The 17,460-nt window shown below is 36.6% G+C and overlaps 1 protein-coding gene across 1 annotated transcript in view; it reads left to right on the top strand.

Moving 5' to 3' along the window:
• LOC150095284 (laminin subunit alpha-1-like) overlaps positions 1-17,460 on the top strand; it is a 1,249,242-nt gene that overhangs the window by 192,319 nt on the left and 1,039,463 nt on the right. The window contains exon 9 of the mRNA XM_090410638.1: positions 1,923-2,041. Coding sequence (XP_090266764.1) covers positions 1,923-2,041 — 119 coding nt within the window. The remainder of the gene's footprint in view (positions 1-1,922; positions 2,042-17,460) is intronic.

The raw sequence follows: 17,460 nt of genomic DNA on the forward strand, positions 1-17,460 counted from the left end.
CAGTAGCATCCTATTGTATATTTTGTTCTGTTATCCTCTTATTGTTGTCGAGTTCACTGAAGAGCTTCTAGATATGACTGTAGAACTGCTTTGGCAATCTGTTGAACTTTGATGGAGTAGAGCTTTTCTATAGGGTTATTGTCAATTTTCTGTAGTGCAGCAGCAATTGCTGGACAAGAATGGATATGGACAGTTTTTGCATCTTTCATAGCTTCTAATACTGTCCGAATGAATTTTCGTGTCTTTAAAATGTTTCATCCTTAGCCTGCTGATGATTGTAGTTATTACTCTATTTTCATTTATTTTGCTGATTTCATTCTTCTTCTTAATAGTTTGTTTTACTAATCTTATTTTTGTGACAGAGTTTTCATCGGTTAGTGATAGTGGGTGTAATTTTTGAGGTAAGTATCTTGCTTCTTTGGCTAGTCTGTCTGCTATCTCATTGCCATCAATATTTACATGAGCTGGTATCCATTGCAGTGTACAGTTCTTATTTTTCAAATTTAAAGTTATTAGTTGTTCATGAATTTCCTGTATGATTTTTGTTTTTCCATTTGTTAATGGTTCAAGTGCAGATTTTAGTCCCTTTTAGTTACTTAGTTACACGTTTAGTTAGTCGCTTAGTTACACGCCTTCCCAACGGTACACTTTCCTTCACTGTATATAGAAAACCCACGCACACAGGCAGATACATTCACAAACTCTCCCACCACCACCCCTCTCAACAATATGGCATTATTAAAACTCTTACCAAGAGAGCCCACAATCTTTGTTCCAGTAGAACCGCCCTTACAACTGAACTTGACCACATACACAACACTTTCCTCTCCAATGGCTACAGCAATCACAGTATTAAAAAAATAATCAGGTCCTCCCTCTTTTCTCGGTTTTCTCTTCAGAAAGAGTTTAGAAATGCCATGACCATACCCTACATCGGTGGCACATCCAAAAAAATAGCCAAGATTTTAAAAAAGTACATCCTACACACAGCATTTAAGCCCCACTGCAAACTTGCTACCCTTATCCACTTTACAAAAGATCATCTCTCTCCTCTCTCAGTGCCTGGAGTCTATAAAGTACCCTGTTCCTGTAAACTGGCGTACTTTGAACAGACAGGCAGATCAGCCACTATCCACCTGGAGGAACATAAGTCATACATCTGCAAACATGACTATGGTCAGTCAGGCCTGGCTGACCATGTCTTGGATACAACCCACAGGATCTCATAAAAAAAACCCACCATACTCCACCACAGCAAATTCAAAAAAGAGAGAGACTATTCTTAGAATCGGCAGCAGCTCTCAGGAGTCAACCAAATCTGAACAAATATGGTTGCATTAAGCTTTCTAAAATTTGAGAAACACTTATCACCAGAGGTCTCACTTTGGATTCCTGGTCACCTAGATAGGACTTTAGTGTCACTCATGTGGTTGGGCTTAGTATTGTGTGTTAGTTGTTTTTATGTTACATTAGTTTTTTTGTAATTCCTGAAGATGGCTCATTTACTGAGACGAAATATATAGGAAGTATTAAATTCTGTTTTAATCCTTTCTGAGTGCTGTATACAATCCATTAAGCCTCCAATATGATATATGATGTATGGATTCAATCATAGGAATGATTTATCGTATGATTGATTACTTCTAAAAGTATTTGACTTATCATTAAAGCATTTTCCTAAAATTATTTCATTTTTCCTTAAATCATTTTGCTGAAATCATTGAAGTTTAGTTTTTATAAGCATTCATGCCTAATTCAAAACTAACTTCTAACTTATAAGTTGCAAAGCAGATACATCAGCCACTCAAAACTCAATATTTATTTTTTCTTTTTATTACTAAACAGTAATTGCTATAGATACCAGAATTTGAATATTAAACATGTGTGTGTGGGTATAATATAATTATTTTTCATTTATTTAGCTTGCCAGTGTTTTGGTCATGCTGATGAGTGTTTATATAATCAGAATATAGCTGACAGAAAACTGAGCTTAAATACTGAAGGTAGATTTGAAGGTGGAGGTGTATGTAAAAACTGCAAGGTAAGGAATTTTTAATATATTCTTTCAAACAATGATTAAATGAAGTGCTGTTATCAATATGTAGCTGGTTTTCTTTTATGCAATACTCAAAATTATCACAAAACTTAGACTTCTTTAATTGATTATTTTTGTGCTACATGCATTTTCATTCTTTAGTAAGATTTTTAATAGAATTAATTTATCATTCAGAAAAAAGCTTCATATTATTATTATTATTATCCCTAGATCCCTTTGATCCAAGTCAAAGAATCATTGCGAGAGGTCCCCTTGTCATATACACACAATTCATCATACAGCGCCTTAAACACATTCAAATTCTCTGCAGACATGATGCTCTCAGGCAGTGCTTTCCATTCATTCACAACTCTGCATGCATGCATGCAAAAAACTTTCTTCTCACTCCCTTCTCACACTCTCCTTATACTGCTTCCAGGAATGATTTCTTGTTCTCTGTTATATTTTGTCTGGGGTAGTTATCCCTCAAAAACTATAGAAATTTATTTTCTTTACTTTCAGTTGCTATCTTGTCATCCCAGTCTCTATTACCATGATTAAAATCACTCATAATGATTATTTTTCTTTTTCCTATTTTCTTGGCTAATTTACTTATACATTTCATCGTCCCTACCCTCCACATTACCAGGTCTTTAGCAGCATCTGAGTAATTATTTCATTTTATTCACTTCTATCTCACACCATACTGCCTCTAAACCACTGCCACTATTTCCTCCCTTGCATTTCTACCTTGTATGAACATAACTCTTTTCTATCATCAATAATGCTCTACCTTTATTTCTACCCTTTCTATCTCCATAAAAAACATATCTTTCCATCTCTATTCCTGTCAGAATGTTATCCTCATCCAGATACATCCTCACTTATTCTAACAAGGTTTGGCTGAACAATCTCAATCAATGGAACCATTTCATTTCCCTTCTTTCTGAAGCATTCATATGCAAACATAACAGCTCATTCTTGGATCTATAACAAGTTTCACTACTACTACCACTTGCTAGATGACTTTTCCATGCCTTCTTCGAACCATTTCTTTTTATTCTTACCCCTCCCAGAACTTTCTTCAGATCTAACTTCTCTCTCTTCTTGTCTGCATGCACTTTCACTTCCTCTTTGAGCATCAACCTTTCTCATGCTGTACCCTTGTCCACCCTGAGTCTTCCATGCTTGGCTCATTCTCTGCATCCATGCTACCCACTTCTCCATTCATAAGCACAAATTCAATCTTTCCTTCCTTGCTCTCCAGCTCTTTGACATTGCTTCTTACTTACTCAGATTCATTCTCTGCACTCATTGCTCTCCCATCCAGCAGCAGTCTCTCTAAATGACTCACACCAAAACCATTCAAATGCAGCCCATCACTCTTATACAGTGAGTTCTTTTCTCAAACTCACTCCACACATTAACCAACTGCACTCCTTTCTCTTCACACATTTCCATTTACCTGTCATTCATAATAAATTTAGTTTAATCCTTTATCAAAGTGTGAGCAAACAAAGTTTGCACCTGAAAATATCTTCAGGACTGGGGTAAGGTAGTACAACACTGGGCAACTCGTAGCAAAGGTGGACCAAGCTAACATCACTCCTATCTCAGTATCTCCCAGAATGCAAAACACATCTCCTTGCGGATATGTATAATGTTATGCATTAAGGGAAGGGCCACATCCGCAAGGAGATGTGTTTTGCATTATGGAAGATACTGGGATAGGAGTGATGTTAGCTTGGTCCACCTTTGCTACGAGTTGCCTGGTGTTGTACTACCTTACCCCAGTCTTGAAGATATTTTCAGGCGCAAACTTTGTTTGCTCACACTTGGATAAAGGATTAAACTAAATTTATTATAGTCTAACCAAGTGAAAAATAAACTTTCAATGTCATTCATAATCTTTGCTGTTTGCCTCATCTCTTCACTTTCATACCTGGATCCTTCTCAACAACCTCCTAATATCCAGTCTTACATTCTCCTTGTTCTCAAGTCATTTATTTCCCCTAGCACTCTATCACTCTATTCATTTGACCGCATAGAAAACAATCTTTGTGCATCTTCTCTTTTACCACATCTCTAATAATTAAGTCCCCATACAATGCCACTCACGAGTCTTTTGTTACCTCTTTCATGCCAACATCATTCATTCTCAACCTCTTCACTCTTTCAAATGTATCTACAGTTCTCTTCATTTCTCTTCATATACACTTCATCTCTTGCCTCATGTTCACCAACTTACCATTCAAAAGCCAGCCTGGTTGACTGAGTGGTTAGCATATCCGCTCTCCAGACAAAAGGCTGCGGGTTCGAATCCCGCGTGAGCATGGATGCTTGTGATTGTCTGTGGAAATATTAGTGGTGGTGGTGGTGGTGGTGGCAGCAGACAGTAGATGGCATTGGTGTGGTTGCAGTTGGTTGTAGTTTGTGGATTGAGCAGTGGAAACAGAGAGATGTGGAGTAGGTGTCCTCCCTGGATGAGTATTTGGACTCCCTGGAGGTGTCACGTAATAATAATAATAATAATAATAATAATCTTGCATCGTTTTTTTGCTATCGTTCACTCCTGCTAACTATCTTATCATCCACATAAGCTTGTTTGCTGTCAACCCTGCTTGCCATCTTATCAGTTATTTGCAATAATGATGTTTTTTCAACATCATTATTGCATGCTTTATTGTCAGTCGAACTCTTTTCCTTCCAGTCATTTCAACATTTTTTCTTGACTACCATTTCATTTGCAATGTAATGTTCCCTACTCATGTTTAAACAAGCATCATGGTCCATCAAAATATCACACTTCCTACATACCCATACTCGCTTCTTTTTCTTATTCAACCTCTCCACATGAATATCCACAACATCTTCCCATGCATTCATAGTACATTCATGGAACTGTATCATATTTGAAAATCTGTGTCATTCACTTTACTTGTTTTTTTGCATTGACTTGTGCAATGGTCTGCCCTTCACTGCTACATTGTATCAGAACACCATAGATACAACAAATTTAAAGTAATACCACTGTATAAATTTAACTAAACACTGTGTTCGACACTGAGATTTCGACGCAGTGACACTCAATCTACAAATTAGACAATATTGCTACACATTAAATATAAAATTCACTTATCATAATAAATTTAGTTTAATCCTTTATCCAAGTGTGAGCAAACAAAGTTTGCGCCTGAAAATATCTTCAGGACTGGGGTAAGGTAGTACAACACTGGGAAACTCGTAGCAAAGGTGGACCAAGCTATCAGTATCTCCCATAATGCAAAACACATCTCCTTGCTTGCTACGAGTTGCCTGGTGTTGTACTACCTTACCCCAGTCCTGAAGATATTTTCAGGCAGAAACTTTGTTTGCTCACACTTGGATAAAGGATTAAACTAAATTTATTATAGTCTAACTAAGTGAAAAATAAATTTTCAATAAAATTCACTTATAATTTTGCAGCCTACACATATTAGGATATTTATAATAAATGATGTATTATTGAAAAGCCACCCACATTTGGAAATATTTTGTTACTCAGAATTAATATTATTTGCAGCATAAAAGTGCATGAAGTGAGAAACATAAAGTCTAATGTGGTCGGTGTCTGATTATTGTGATACTGCTTTTTGTAATAGCTATGATTTTTCTTTTGGAATTCTTTGATAATAATCACTATGAAATTTGCTTTTCCATGATTTTCTGAGTGACACAATTTTTTACTTTTTTTTTTTTTTTTTTTTTAAGTGGAAAGAATGAAGTGAAAATTTGATACTGCCTGTCAACAACAATTGTCTTTAGAGTAGAAAACTCTTGAATCCACAAGATAAAATAATCAGAAATATGCATCAATGTATTTTTGAAACCCATCAGTTAATATCCTCAGTTTGAATATTGATATGAAAAAAAAAAAAAAAAAAAAAAAAAATTTAACAGCCTATATTTCTACCCACTGCAGGATGAAGGCCTCTCCCATTGTAGGAGGTTTGGGGATCTCCTGCTCCCATGGTTGGCTGGAGAGTGGATACACTTTCAAAAAATCATTAAATGATATCTCAAAACAAATAATATGACAATATTTAAAGAAAAAACAAAAATAATGGCATTCAAAGAGAAAAAACCCAATAAGAAGTAAAACAGTGATAGATAATAAAATATTAAAACAAGTAAATACTTTCAAATACTTGGAATGTAATTTATCATATGAAGAAGAAAAAGACGTAGACACTAAAATATCAAACAAAATATCAGACACTAAAATGTCAAAGTAAATGGCATAATAAATAATATATTTAAGTCATCCTGAGTACAAAAACACACTAGAATCAGATTATATAATGTCTTGTCAAAACCAACTCTACTATACATAAGCGAAACATGAACCATAAAAAGGAAGGATGAAAAACGAATTCAAACAGCAGAAATGAAATTTCTCAGAAAAATTGCTGGATATACAAAGTGGGACCATAAAACAAATGAATAAATTTTACAATCCCTGAATATAAAACCAATTAATTATTACACAAAGACAGTATAAACAAAAATGGATAGAACATTTAAATTGAATGAAAAACAGCAGACTACCGAAAATATTATACAAATATAAAATAAGTGAAAAAAGACAAATCAGAAGACCAAGAAAGAGATGGCATGAGACTGGAACAGGCCACCTGGCCTAAAATCCATGTTAGGAAGAAGAAGATTTTTGTTTCCTGTTAGTCAGAGAGGAAGAACAAATCTGCAATTTTTCACACATTTACTCTTGAGATGAAATGTGCTATAATGTATTCAAAACTAGTAGAAATTTAAACTCAATCTAATTAGCAAATAGTCTCCATACAAAATTTATACCAGACTTAAATGTTTGACATGGTCCCCATCCACAGCAGCTTCAGATGCATCTCATCTAATCTTATGCAAGATAGCAAGATATATTGTGTGGTTAGCACCAAATTGAAAAACATATCTAAGAAAGTAACTTTTAGTCATTGGTCACACTCTCAGTCAAAAGGTTGCACTTAGAGTACGCACACATACATGCTTTGCCTGATTTTGGGATTTCAGAACATTTGAGCAAGTTTTATTATTAAAAGCAAATTTAAGTGATTAATTCAATATAGTTTTTTGAATTGGTGAATTGTTTATCTAGTTAGTGTGCACCACATAAAAGGAAAAATGATAGCATTGAATCAAATCTGATGAATCCAAAAAGTATATGGAATTCAATACAAAATTCAGTATTATGTCTTTAGACATAATACTGAAATTCCATATCACTGAATGAGCTGATAGACGATAATGGAGTTATTTTACATGCGACGTTAGCATTGCTTTATTTAAATATTTGATATATTTACAAGTTTTTTTAATTATGTGGGCAATGAATTTCATTACCTGTTCTGAGACCATGACACTGCTTATTGGAGACCTGAGGTGGCTTGAAAAAGTTCAACTCATTATTAGGTTTAATAGAATTAAAACAGCTCAGAGGAACAACAAAACACAAACGTATTATTATTATCTGAGACCTCCAGGGAGTCAAGGACTCCTTGGGGGAGGGCTATAAATCAACCAAACCAGCTATCATACCTTCCCTTAAATTCGTTCACACCAGATACATTCACTACCCCTAAGGGCAAATTATTCCACTCACTCACTGCTCTCTGGGAGAAAAACCTAGCTCTTACCTCTTTCTTGACTGTGAACAAACTTAACTTCCATGGATGCCCCCGTGTTCTCTCCCCACCTTCCATATAATGAAAAATTTCATCAGATGATATCCTATAACATCCATTCAAAAGTTTATAGACCTCTATCATATCACTCCCTCTTTCTCCTGTTAACCAGAGTCTGCAATCAACAAACTCGCAATCTGTCCTCATAATTTAAATCCTAGAAAGGATTATTTCAGGTATTTAGTGGATCAGGTCATTGCACTGGAATAGTGGAAATCCAGAAATCCCAGAGGCCATTGGTACTGTTGTAGTGCATTAAGACATAAGGCTGAGATCAATCTGTAATAAAGGAAACACGAACAAGGTTATGGTTGGAGTTGTATAAAGAATAGCTGACATCTGTAGTGTATTTGAAGTGAGAGTAGAGACAAAACATGACAATAGCCATTTGCTAACTAGATAATTATGGAGTGGTGTACCACTGAGTTATCTAGTTGGCATTCCTTTTGACCAGGAATGCTTATAAAGCAGCAGTACTGTTATGTTTAAAATTCCACCAAAAGAACTGCAGGAAGTGGAAATGGTAATGTGATCCACTTGGTTCGAAAATCACAGAACATGCTGGACACAATACTGATAAGCCAAATCATTTCAGCAATACTGAACATTCCAAGGATCATAGCTTGGTAATTACATCAAAGCCAAAGAGATATAAGGAAATGGAGAAATAAAATCATAGGAAGACAAAAAAATCATTATTATTATTATAATCAGATTCCAATGGAGTGAAAAGATATATTGCGGGAAGTACCTTTGTCACATACACAGCTCATCAAACCATGCCTTAAATGTATTCACCATCTGTATACTCACCAAACTTTCAGATAATCCATTCCAGCCACTCTCCATGCAAAAAACTTGCTTCTCATTCCTTTGTCATATCCTCCTTATACAGCTTCCTGAGATGACTGCCCCCATTCCTTCTATTAATATGATAATAACCCTTCACCAACTTATATATTCCAATCACATCATCCCCTCCTCTCTCTATTTGCTAGACACTGCGAATTGTGTTTTCTCAACCTTCGTTTATACTCAACATTCCAGAGACTAGAAACCACAGACCCTTTCTAATATTTCCTCATCCCTTTGAAAACCAGATGACCAAACTTGTTCACAGTAGTCCATATGTGTCCTAATAAACGTGTTTTACAATGGAACCTTAATCTCTCCACTTCTACATGTCATTGTTCTCTGCATCATTGCTAGAATAGGTTTGCATACCCTAAGTTTTAGGTGAGTGGCAATCTGTGAGTAACATCACTCATAGATCTATCTGCAATTCCATCTTTGTTCCTTGAATTTTAAAGCCTATACTTTGCAACAAGCCTTTTCTAAGTATTTTTTTTGACCAGTTCCCTAGTTAGTCAATCGCTGGCATAGGCAAGGGATTTTTTTTCTCCCAGAAACTCAGGTTTTTCATACCATAAACTCAAGAAAATTGATCAAAGAACCCACACTATTTCAGACATTTAAAAATATTGTGTTAGGGATCACAGGATGGCAGCACTTGTTGAACCATCAACAAGTGCCGCCATCTGCTTAAATTAGTGACAGTTTTGGACCAGCTATCTCTGATTAGCTACCAGTGGAGATTAATCTACTCATTCAGTCTCCAAAAGTTAGATAGGGCTAAACCAGCCTCACCTATATATATACAGGAATAAAAGGCATTAGCTGGTTTTTTTTTTTTTTGGTTTTTTTTTACACTTTGCAACATTGAACTGATAACTTTACTCACTCATTCTGTTCAGATCCTTTTGTAAAGCTATACTCCTTATGGTTCTTCTGAACTTTCTCCATTCAAATATTTCCCATTATAATTAACAAGTTAAACAGCAGCAGCTGTAAAACAAACCCTTGGGACACACATATAGTGACTTTCATCTTCTTTGGTATTACTCATCCCTATATAACTTGTGATACCTGTCAGATAGCCAGTCTCCAATCTTTGTCCAATTATCTCACCATGCCAGTTTAAGTACAAATTTCATGTGGCAGTCTATCAAAGGGCTTTGCAAAATATGAGAATACCATTGTGTATGTATAATCCTTGTTCAGCACATTTGTTACCTTATTGCTTTATTGCCAGTGGCTTTGAGGCAGTATGGTGTGAGATAGAGGTGAATAGAATGAAATACTCGGTTGGATGTTATTATACACCAGGTAATGTGCATAGTGGTGATAATGAAATGTATAACCAAATTAATCAAGCAAATAAGAAAAGGGTGATTGCTATGGGTGATTTTAATTATGGCAATATAGACTGGGGAGATGAGATAGCAACTGGAAGTAAAGAGATTAAATTTCTGGAGTTTTTGAGAGATAACTACCCAGTGGCACACCCAGGGAGGGGGGCCAAGGGGCCCTGGCCTCCCCCTAAAAGAAAAAGGAAATAAATACTAGAAAATTTTCCAAAAATCTTTTCCTAATTAAAATTATTATTATTTTTATTTATGTTGTGTCTCTATTTCTATACTACTTGTCATGTATTGGCAATCACTGCAGATGCCTCAGTCATAGGTCGTATGCGATGCGTAGTGTGTATTCGTAAATCGTCTACTCAACTCGGCCCCCTTCCCCTCCCAAGATCAAATCTTGAGTGATCGGGCCCCCTCCAAGATTAAATCCTGAGTGTGCCATTATAACTCCTCAGACAGTATGTAACAGAGGGCACACAAGGACTTGAGGGTCTTAGATTTGATCACCTCACCAGAGGATTTAATTATAAATGAAGTGTCCAATCACCCTCCAGTTGGTGAGAGTGACCATTAAGTGATTACCTTGGTGGTTGCCAGCAGTATGAGGACCTCTGTGAGAAAAGGGTATATGTGGAACTACAAGGGTGCTGATTATGAAAAGCTCAAGAGACAACTTGCAGGTGTTGCATGGAATGATCGAATGAGGAGTTAGCTAGAAAAGAGATCAGTGCAGCTTGGGAGATATTCAAGAACTATCTAGTAGAGGCAATGTCTAAATGTATTTCAAGGATCAGAAGGTTAAATAAGGTAGATGTGAAATGGATGAATGAGAGATTAAGTATGCGATACAGAGAAAATGGGCATTATGGAGGCATCACAAGCGAAGTGGGAATAACCAATTCCATGAGGATTACAAAGACCAGGCAAGGTAGTTGACTTGGTTAGTAAGGGTAGCAAAAGTGAGGTATGAACAGAAGTTAGCTAATGAAGCCAAAAAGAATCCTAAGGAGTTCTTTCGATATGTAGCCAGCAAAAAAAAGAATGATTATGGAAGGATGACATTGAATGGAGAAAATGGTATAAAGACAGCCTTTGAGGAAAAAGCAGTGGAGATACTTAATGAGCAGTTCATAAATTCAAACTTTCATTCTTGTGAATATGGCTTCATGGAGAGATGGAGAGCAGTTGATGATGGAGAGGAGAGACTGACTATAAGTGAGCAAGAGGTGTATGGGAAGTTGAGCAAACTAGATGATAATAAGGCTGTGAAGGAATGTGCCAGGGAGTTGACACCTGCCTTGATATTTTTTTAATATGAGTCTTGTATTGGGTCAAGATCCTAAGGGGTGGAAGTAGGGCAAGATTGTGCTACTTTATAAGGGAGGTGATAGAACTCAAGCATCAAATTATATGCCTATCTGTGTGTCAGGTGTTTAGTTAAGTTGTTAGAGAAGTTTGTGAGAACTAGGATCCAGAATTGTGTTGACAACAATGGTATTATCTTTCATGGACAGCATGAATTTACTAAAGGGAAGTCATGTTTTAGTAATCTACTTATTTATTACAATAATGTGACTGCTTCCATGGACAGAAGAGATGGATACACAGTAATATACTTAGATTTTTTGCAAAGGCTTTTGATAGATTAGCAGATGATAAGTTGATAGTCAAACTTGAGTGGATGGGGTTGGATATTAGATTGGTGTATTAGATTGGAGACTGAGTATCTGACAGGTATCAACAAATTGTGTATGGGAGAGCGATATCCAGGAAAAGGAAAGTCACTAGTGGTGTGCCTCAGGGGTCTGTTTTAGGGCCATTACTATTTAACTTGTATGCTAATGATATTGGCAAAGATTTGGATGGAGATAGTCAGTTGTTTGCAGATGATGCAAAGTTGGGACGAACTATGAAGAGTAGAGAAGATGTTGTGGCCTTATAAGAAGACTTGAATAAATTGAGTGATTAGGTATGGGAGTGGGGATGTGAGTTCAATGTTGCAAAAATGTAAGGTTTTAAAATTTGGGAAACAAAGATGGGATGTAAAATTTATGCTTGGTGGGGATATATTGTTGGAGGTGGAGAAAATAAGAGATATTTGGGCGATAGTGGATATGGATCTGAAATTTAGGGTACACATTTCCAGAATTGTGAAGACAACACAAATACTTCTGGGAATGATGTGGAGGATACACTGACCTGTATAAGTAGGTAGATACTTGTTCCACGGTATAAGGCTTTGATTATGCCACACTTAGACTTCTGTGCCCAGATTTGGTCACCTGGTTTTCAAAAGGACGAAGAGATTTTTTGATAAGGGTCCAGAGGTGACCAAGGTAGTTTCTGACCTCTGGAATGTCGAATATGAGGAAAGATTGAGAAGATGCAATTTACAGTCTAGTGGATAGGAGCAAGAGGTCGCGATATGATAGAGACCTATCATATCATATAAGTTAGTAAGGGGTTGTTATAAGATCAATGATGGAGAAGTTCTACAGAGAATAGTGGAAGATCAGGGGAGAACCAGAGGTCATCCCTGTAAACTGTATAAAGAGGGTGTGAGCAGGGGAGTGAGAAGCAGGTTTTTTGCATGCATCACTGTGAATGATGGGAATGCCTTGCCAGAGTATGGTGTCTGCAGAGAATTTGAATGTGTTTAAGGTGCTGTGTATGATAAAAGGACTTCCTAGATGAATCTTTGACTCTGCTTGGTCTTGGGGTTATAATAATAATAATAATTGTAATCAGTGACTAGGGTACTGAAACACGATCTTCCTTTAGTAAACCCATTCTATCCATCAAAGAGACTGATACTCTTGTATACCCCCAATTCTGGATCTATTCGATGGCCAGTAATTCGAAGTTTGAATCTTTTCACCTTCCTTAGGAAGCAGAACATTGATGTGCCCCTTCCACTCCTTTGGATCCTTGTCCAATTTAATACTCATATTAAACAAATACAGGCGGTCCCCGGGTTACTGACAACCTGACTTACGGTGTTCCATGCTTAGGAATGTGCTCTCAAGGCTCCCAATAAGGATAATTAAATTAATAATTTGGGAACTAGTTTCTTCTGCACATATAAGCAAACTTGCATAGCATAAGCAATTCATTGGTGCAGCATCTTTATACTAGTGGCTATCACAGTATTATTATTATCATACGTGCTGTTGATCAGGGATTGGAGTTATGTATAAATCCAACTTAAAGACATTCTCAGGAATGTATCTTGTTCGTAACCCGGGGACTGCCTGTATTTCAGGAAGATGTCAACTCCCTATCACATTCCATCAAAATATATGGTGATTGATCAGTTACTACCCTACACTACTCCCAACTCTATAAGTTTACACTATTTCCCATGTGTCTCCTGCTCACACACAATCAGTCTCTCCTCTTTCCTTCTCAGTTCACTCATGCTCTGCATGATGTCACATTCACAGAGATGAAAGATCTTTATCAGCTACGTATTTATTATCTCAACTATATCCTCTGTATTGATTAATATTCTACCCCTTTTAATGACAGCATTATGCTTCTATAATCATTCTTTCTTCTGCTGTCTATACATGGAAAGAATTTCTAGAAAATATTTTCCTTTTGTTAGTTAATTATTGCTTATACTGCAATTTTGCAATCCTTACCAATCACATCACCTTCCTTCTTTGTACCTTTTCATGCATCTGATTAGCACCACTCATCTTATGCTGCCTCCATAATGCCTTCTTCTTTAAGAATAAATGCTTAATTTCTTCAATCATCCATCCATTTTACATCTACTTAATTTAATCTTCTGACTCTTTGAATACATTTAGATAGTGCTTCTTTGTGTTAGATAATTCTTTCATAGCTCCAAAGCAGCATTCCAACTCTCCATTTCATTATATAACTGCAAGCGATCTCTCATAATGTCCTTGTAGTTCTACATATATTATTTCCTCAATAATATGTGTAGAACCTCAAAGAAGTTCTCATATAGGTGGGCACCACTTAGATAATTACATCATAGTCACTCTCACTACCAATAGAGATATTATTATTACGTGACATCTCCAGGGAGTCCAAAGACTCATCGAGGCAGGGCACCTACTCTACAACTCTCTGTCTCCACCACTCAATCCACCAACTACAATGAACCACAACCACCATCATCACATACACCAGTGCCATTTACTGCCCGCTACCACCAGTAGTATTTTCACAGACAATCACAAACATTCATGCCCACAGTGGGATTTGAAACCCACAGCCATTTGGCTGGAGAGCGAATTTGCTAACCACTCGGCCAACCAGGCAACATCCTCTGATGAAATGATCAAATCCAAAACCCTTGATTCTTGTGTGCCTTCTGTTACATACACTGCCTAAGATAGTTGTTACCCAAAAACTTAGGAAATTCATTCTGTTTACTTTTGGATAGTATCTCTTCATCCCAGTCTGTATTATCATAATTAAAATCACCCATAGTGATCTCCCCTCTTCTTATTTACTTGCTAATTTGATGTTACATTTTATTATTTTTATACCTTGTACATCTAAAGTAACAATTACTTAAAGATCTTTTAAAGATTCTATCCACCTGCACCTCACACCCTCATAATTAGTGCCACTATTTCTCTCTAGCCATGTTTTCATTTCATGGGTACAAATCCGTTTTTATCACCAACAGCACTTCACCTTCCTTTTTTTTTTTCTTTGTCTTTGCAACAAAACATCATACCCTCCATCTTCCCCATCTCTCTTCCTGTCAGGATATAGGTTTCATCCAACCACATCTCACTTATGCCTAATTTTTAAGTGAACAAACTTGATTAATGCAGTGATTTCATTTCTTATTTCTGATAGTTCTGCCATTTATATACATCCATAAAGTTCATTTCATGGTCTGTAACAAGTTCTACCCCTACCACTTCTCAGATGTGACTCCTCTACACCTTCCTCAGATTATTCCTCTCTTATTACCTATTCCACAACTGTTTCCAGGCCCAAATTCCTTTCCAAAGCCAAAACGAATGCCCCCCCCGCCACATTCCAGGCCATCCCATTCTTTATATATCCTACTCACCTATCCATTCATAAGCACTCCTTTGATCTCTGCTATCTTACTTTTCTACTCATCCACATTACTTCTCACTTCCTTGGATCTAGTATCCACATTTGTTACTCTCCCTTTCAGCAAATGCCTCTCTAGATGACACACATCAAAATCATTTAAATGCAGTCCATTACTCTTATACAGTTCCATTCATCTTCTAAAATACTTCTAAAATACTGTTCACTTTCTTTGCTCATCTCAAGTTAATAAATCAATTGCAGAATATAAACTTGGAGTAAGAAAGGACAAAGCAGTTTCTGAAATCAAGAGGGCAGTTGAAGAAACCACCCAAAAGAAGAGAGTACAGGTGGATTTCACAAGAAACTTTGAAAATAATTCAAGAAAAAAAGAGCATTAGAGATAAGGAGAGATATATAGAAGAATTGTATAGAGTAAAGAAGTAAATGTACTGAAGTAAAGAAGATGGGTATAGAAAGGCCAAGACAAATTCATTAGAAGACCAATGCAAAGATATCACAGATACTGTGGTAATTACAGAAAAAGTTCAGTAATTATTTTATTTATTCAACACTTCAGTTAACTGACCTTACAAGAGTCAGTTAATGTCACCTGGCTTCTGGTATAGTGCTGTATCTTCATGTATCTAACCCTTCAATTATCAGAACAACAAATTGGCTTCCCACTGTGGTCGGGTAAACAGCATATTACTATATAAAAGATGATCATAACATTTACAATAAATGAAGCCCAAGTAGTGAACCATAAATTACATGAGAAAAAGTGAGGCTAAGATGAACACAGAAGAAATAGAAAGAGGCAGATAGGATACTGTCTACAGTTATGAGACAACATGGGGAGATGGAGGGCCAAGGAGCTTGATCAAAAGATTCTCTCCATCACTTGAATCATCCTGGAGTCAGTACCCCTTGTTCCTTCAAACCTTGTTACTTCAGACAAAGTTGAAAAAATGCTCACATTTCTCTAGAAGAACCTAGAAACTGTCCACCATCTGCACTGCAGCCATTATGGTGGCACTGTTTTTGGAAACTGCTATAGCACTACAACAGTCACCAAACTTAAAACAAATTTGGCTGCATAACATTACTAAAAATCTGGGAGGCCATCACTTTTATACCTCCAGCAAGATTCCATTACCACACCTAGAGAGCGGGGGGGGGGGGGGGAATCAGATAGGACTATAAGAGCCTCTTTTACCATCAGTCTGTGTTTGCCTTCCTGGTTATGTGTCTGCATGCCCATGCTTAGATTGTAATCTAATTAGCTAAATAAACTTAGATAATAAACAGGTGGCACACATGTGTAAGAAGAGCTCCAGATTGAGATGAGTATTCTTGGAAATAATTAAGTATATATGAGTGTTTGTTTGAGTAAGAGCTGTTATTAGTGTGGGGGATTTTGTTTTGCTTAAACTTAATTACGAATTTGTTGTTATTATTATTAGACTTTAGAGTGTTAAAGGCAGATTAAACATGGTGGCTTTGTCATTCCATGACTTTAACTTAGATTTCAGTCGTTTCGTTAAGTGTGAGGTGTGCTTTCGATTACATAAATGATTTGTGGATGTTCAGGGCAGATGGAAGGAGAGTGTGTGCGAAGTATGACCTGAACAAGGAATTGACGTATGCAAATATGAAATTGATGACAGAAAATGTTAGTAGCGAGAATGTCGCAGGGGAAAATGAGTGCATGTTTGAAAGAGAAGAATGGTGTGAAAGAGAGGCAAAAGAATGTTAAAAAATCAGTAAAAAAGAAAACGAGTGATTTAAAAACCGTAATGGATGTTAATAAGGATGAAAGTGAGGAGAGAGTGGTGGAAGGAAATGAAATTGAGAGAACGAATGAAAGTGGAAATGGCATGATGCAGGAATCGAAAGTGGAAAAAATCGAAAGAATGAATAATAGCAAAAGTTGGATGCATGTTGGACCGAAAGTATGGAAGCACAGAAGGATTAATGAGAGTGAAAGTGAGAAGAGGGTGTCAAGAGTTAGAAAATTAGAAGGAATGAATGATAGAGAGAATGTGACGCGAGATTCGGAAGTTGAATTGGATTGGATGAGGAAAGAGATGAAATGGATGCGGAATGAAATTAAGAAAATTCGGGTAAAAACTATTAAAACTAATCATGATGGCATGAAAGAGTTAACAAAAGATGAGCGAGTGGCATTATATGGTGACTCCATTATTAAAGGTGTGCTGGATGATAGGATGCACAAGGTATGTTTTCCAGACGGTAAAATGAGTAGAGTGACTGAGGCATTGGATATGAGGCATCCTGACAGGAATAGAGATGGAAGGGTATGATGTGTTTCGTGAAGACAGAAGGGTTAAAAAGGGAGGGGGAGTGCTATTGATGATAGAGAAACAGTTATGTCCATAAAAAGTAGAGATGCAAGAGGGAAATAGTGCCA

This window comes from Typopeltis vanoorti, chromosome 20 (assembly GCF_054136105.1).
Source record: "Typopeltis vanoorti isolate ZY-2024b chromosome 20, IOZ_Tvanoo_1.0, whole genome shotgun sequence".
In the NCBI taxonomy this organism is placed as follows: Eukaryota; Metazoa; Arthropoda; class Arachnida; order Uropygi; family Thelyphonidae; genus Typopeltis; species Typopeltis vanoorti.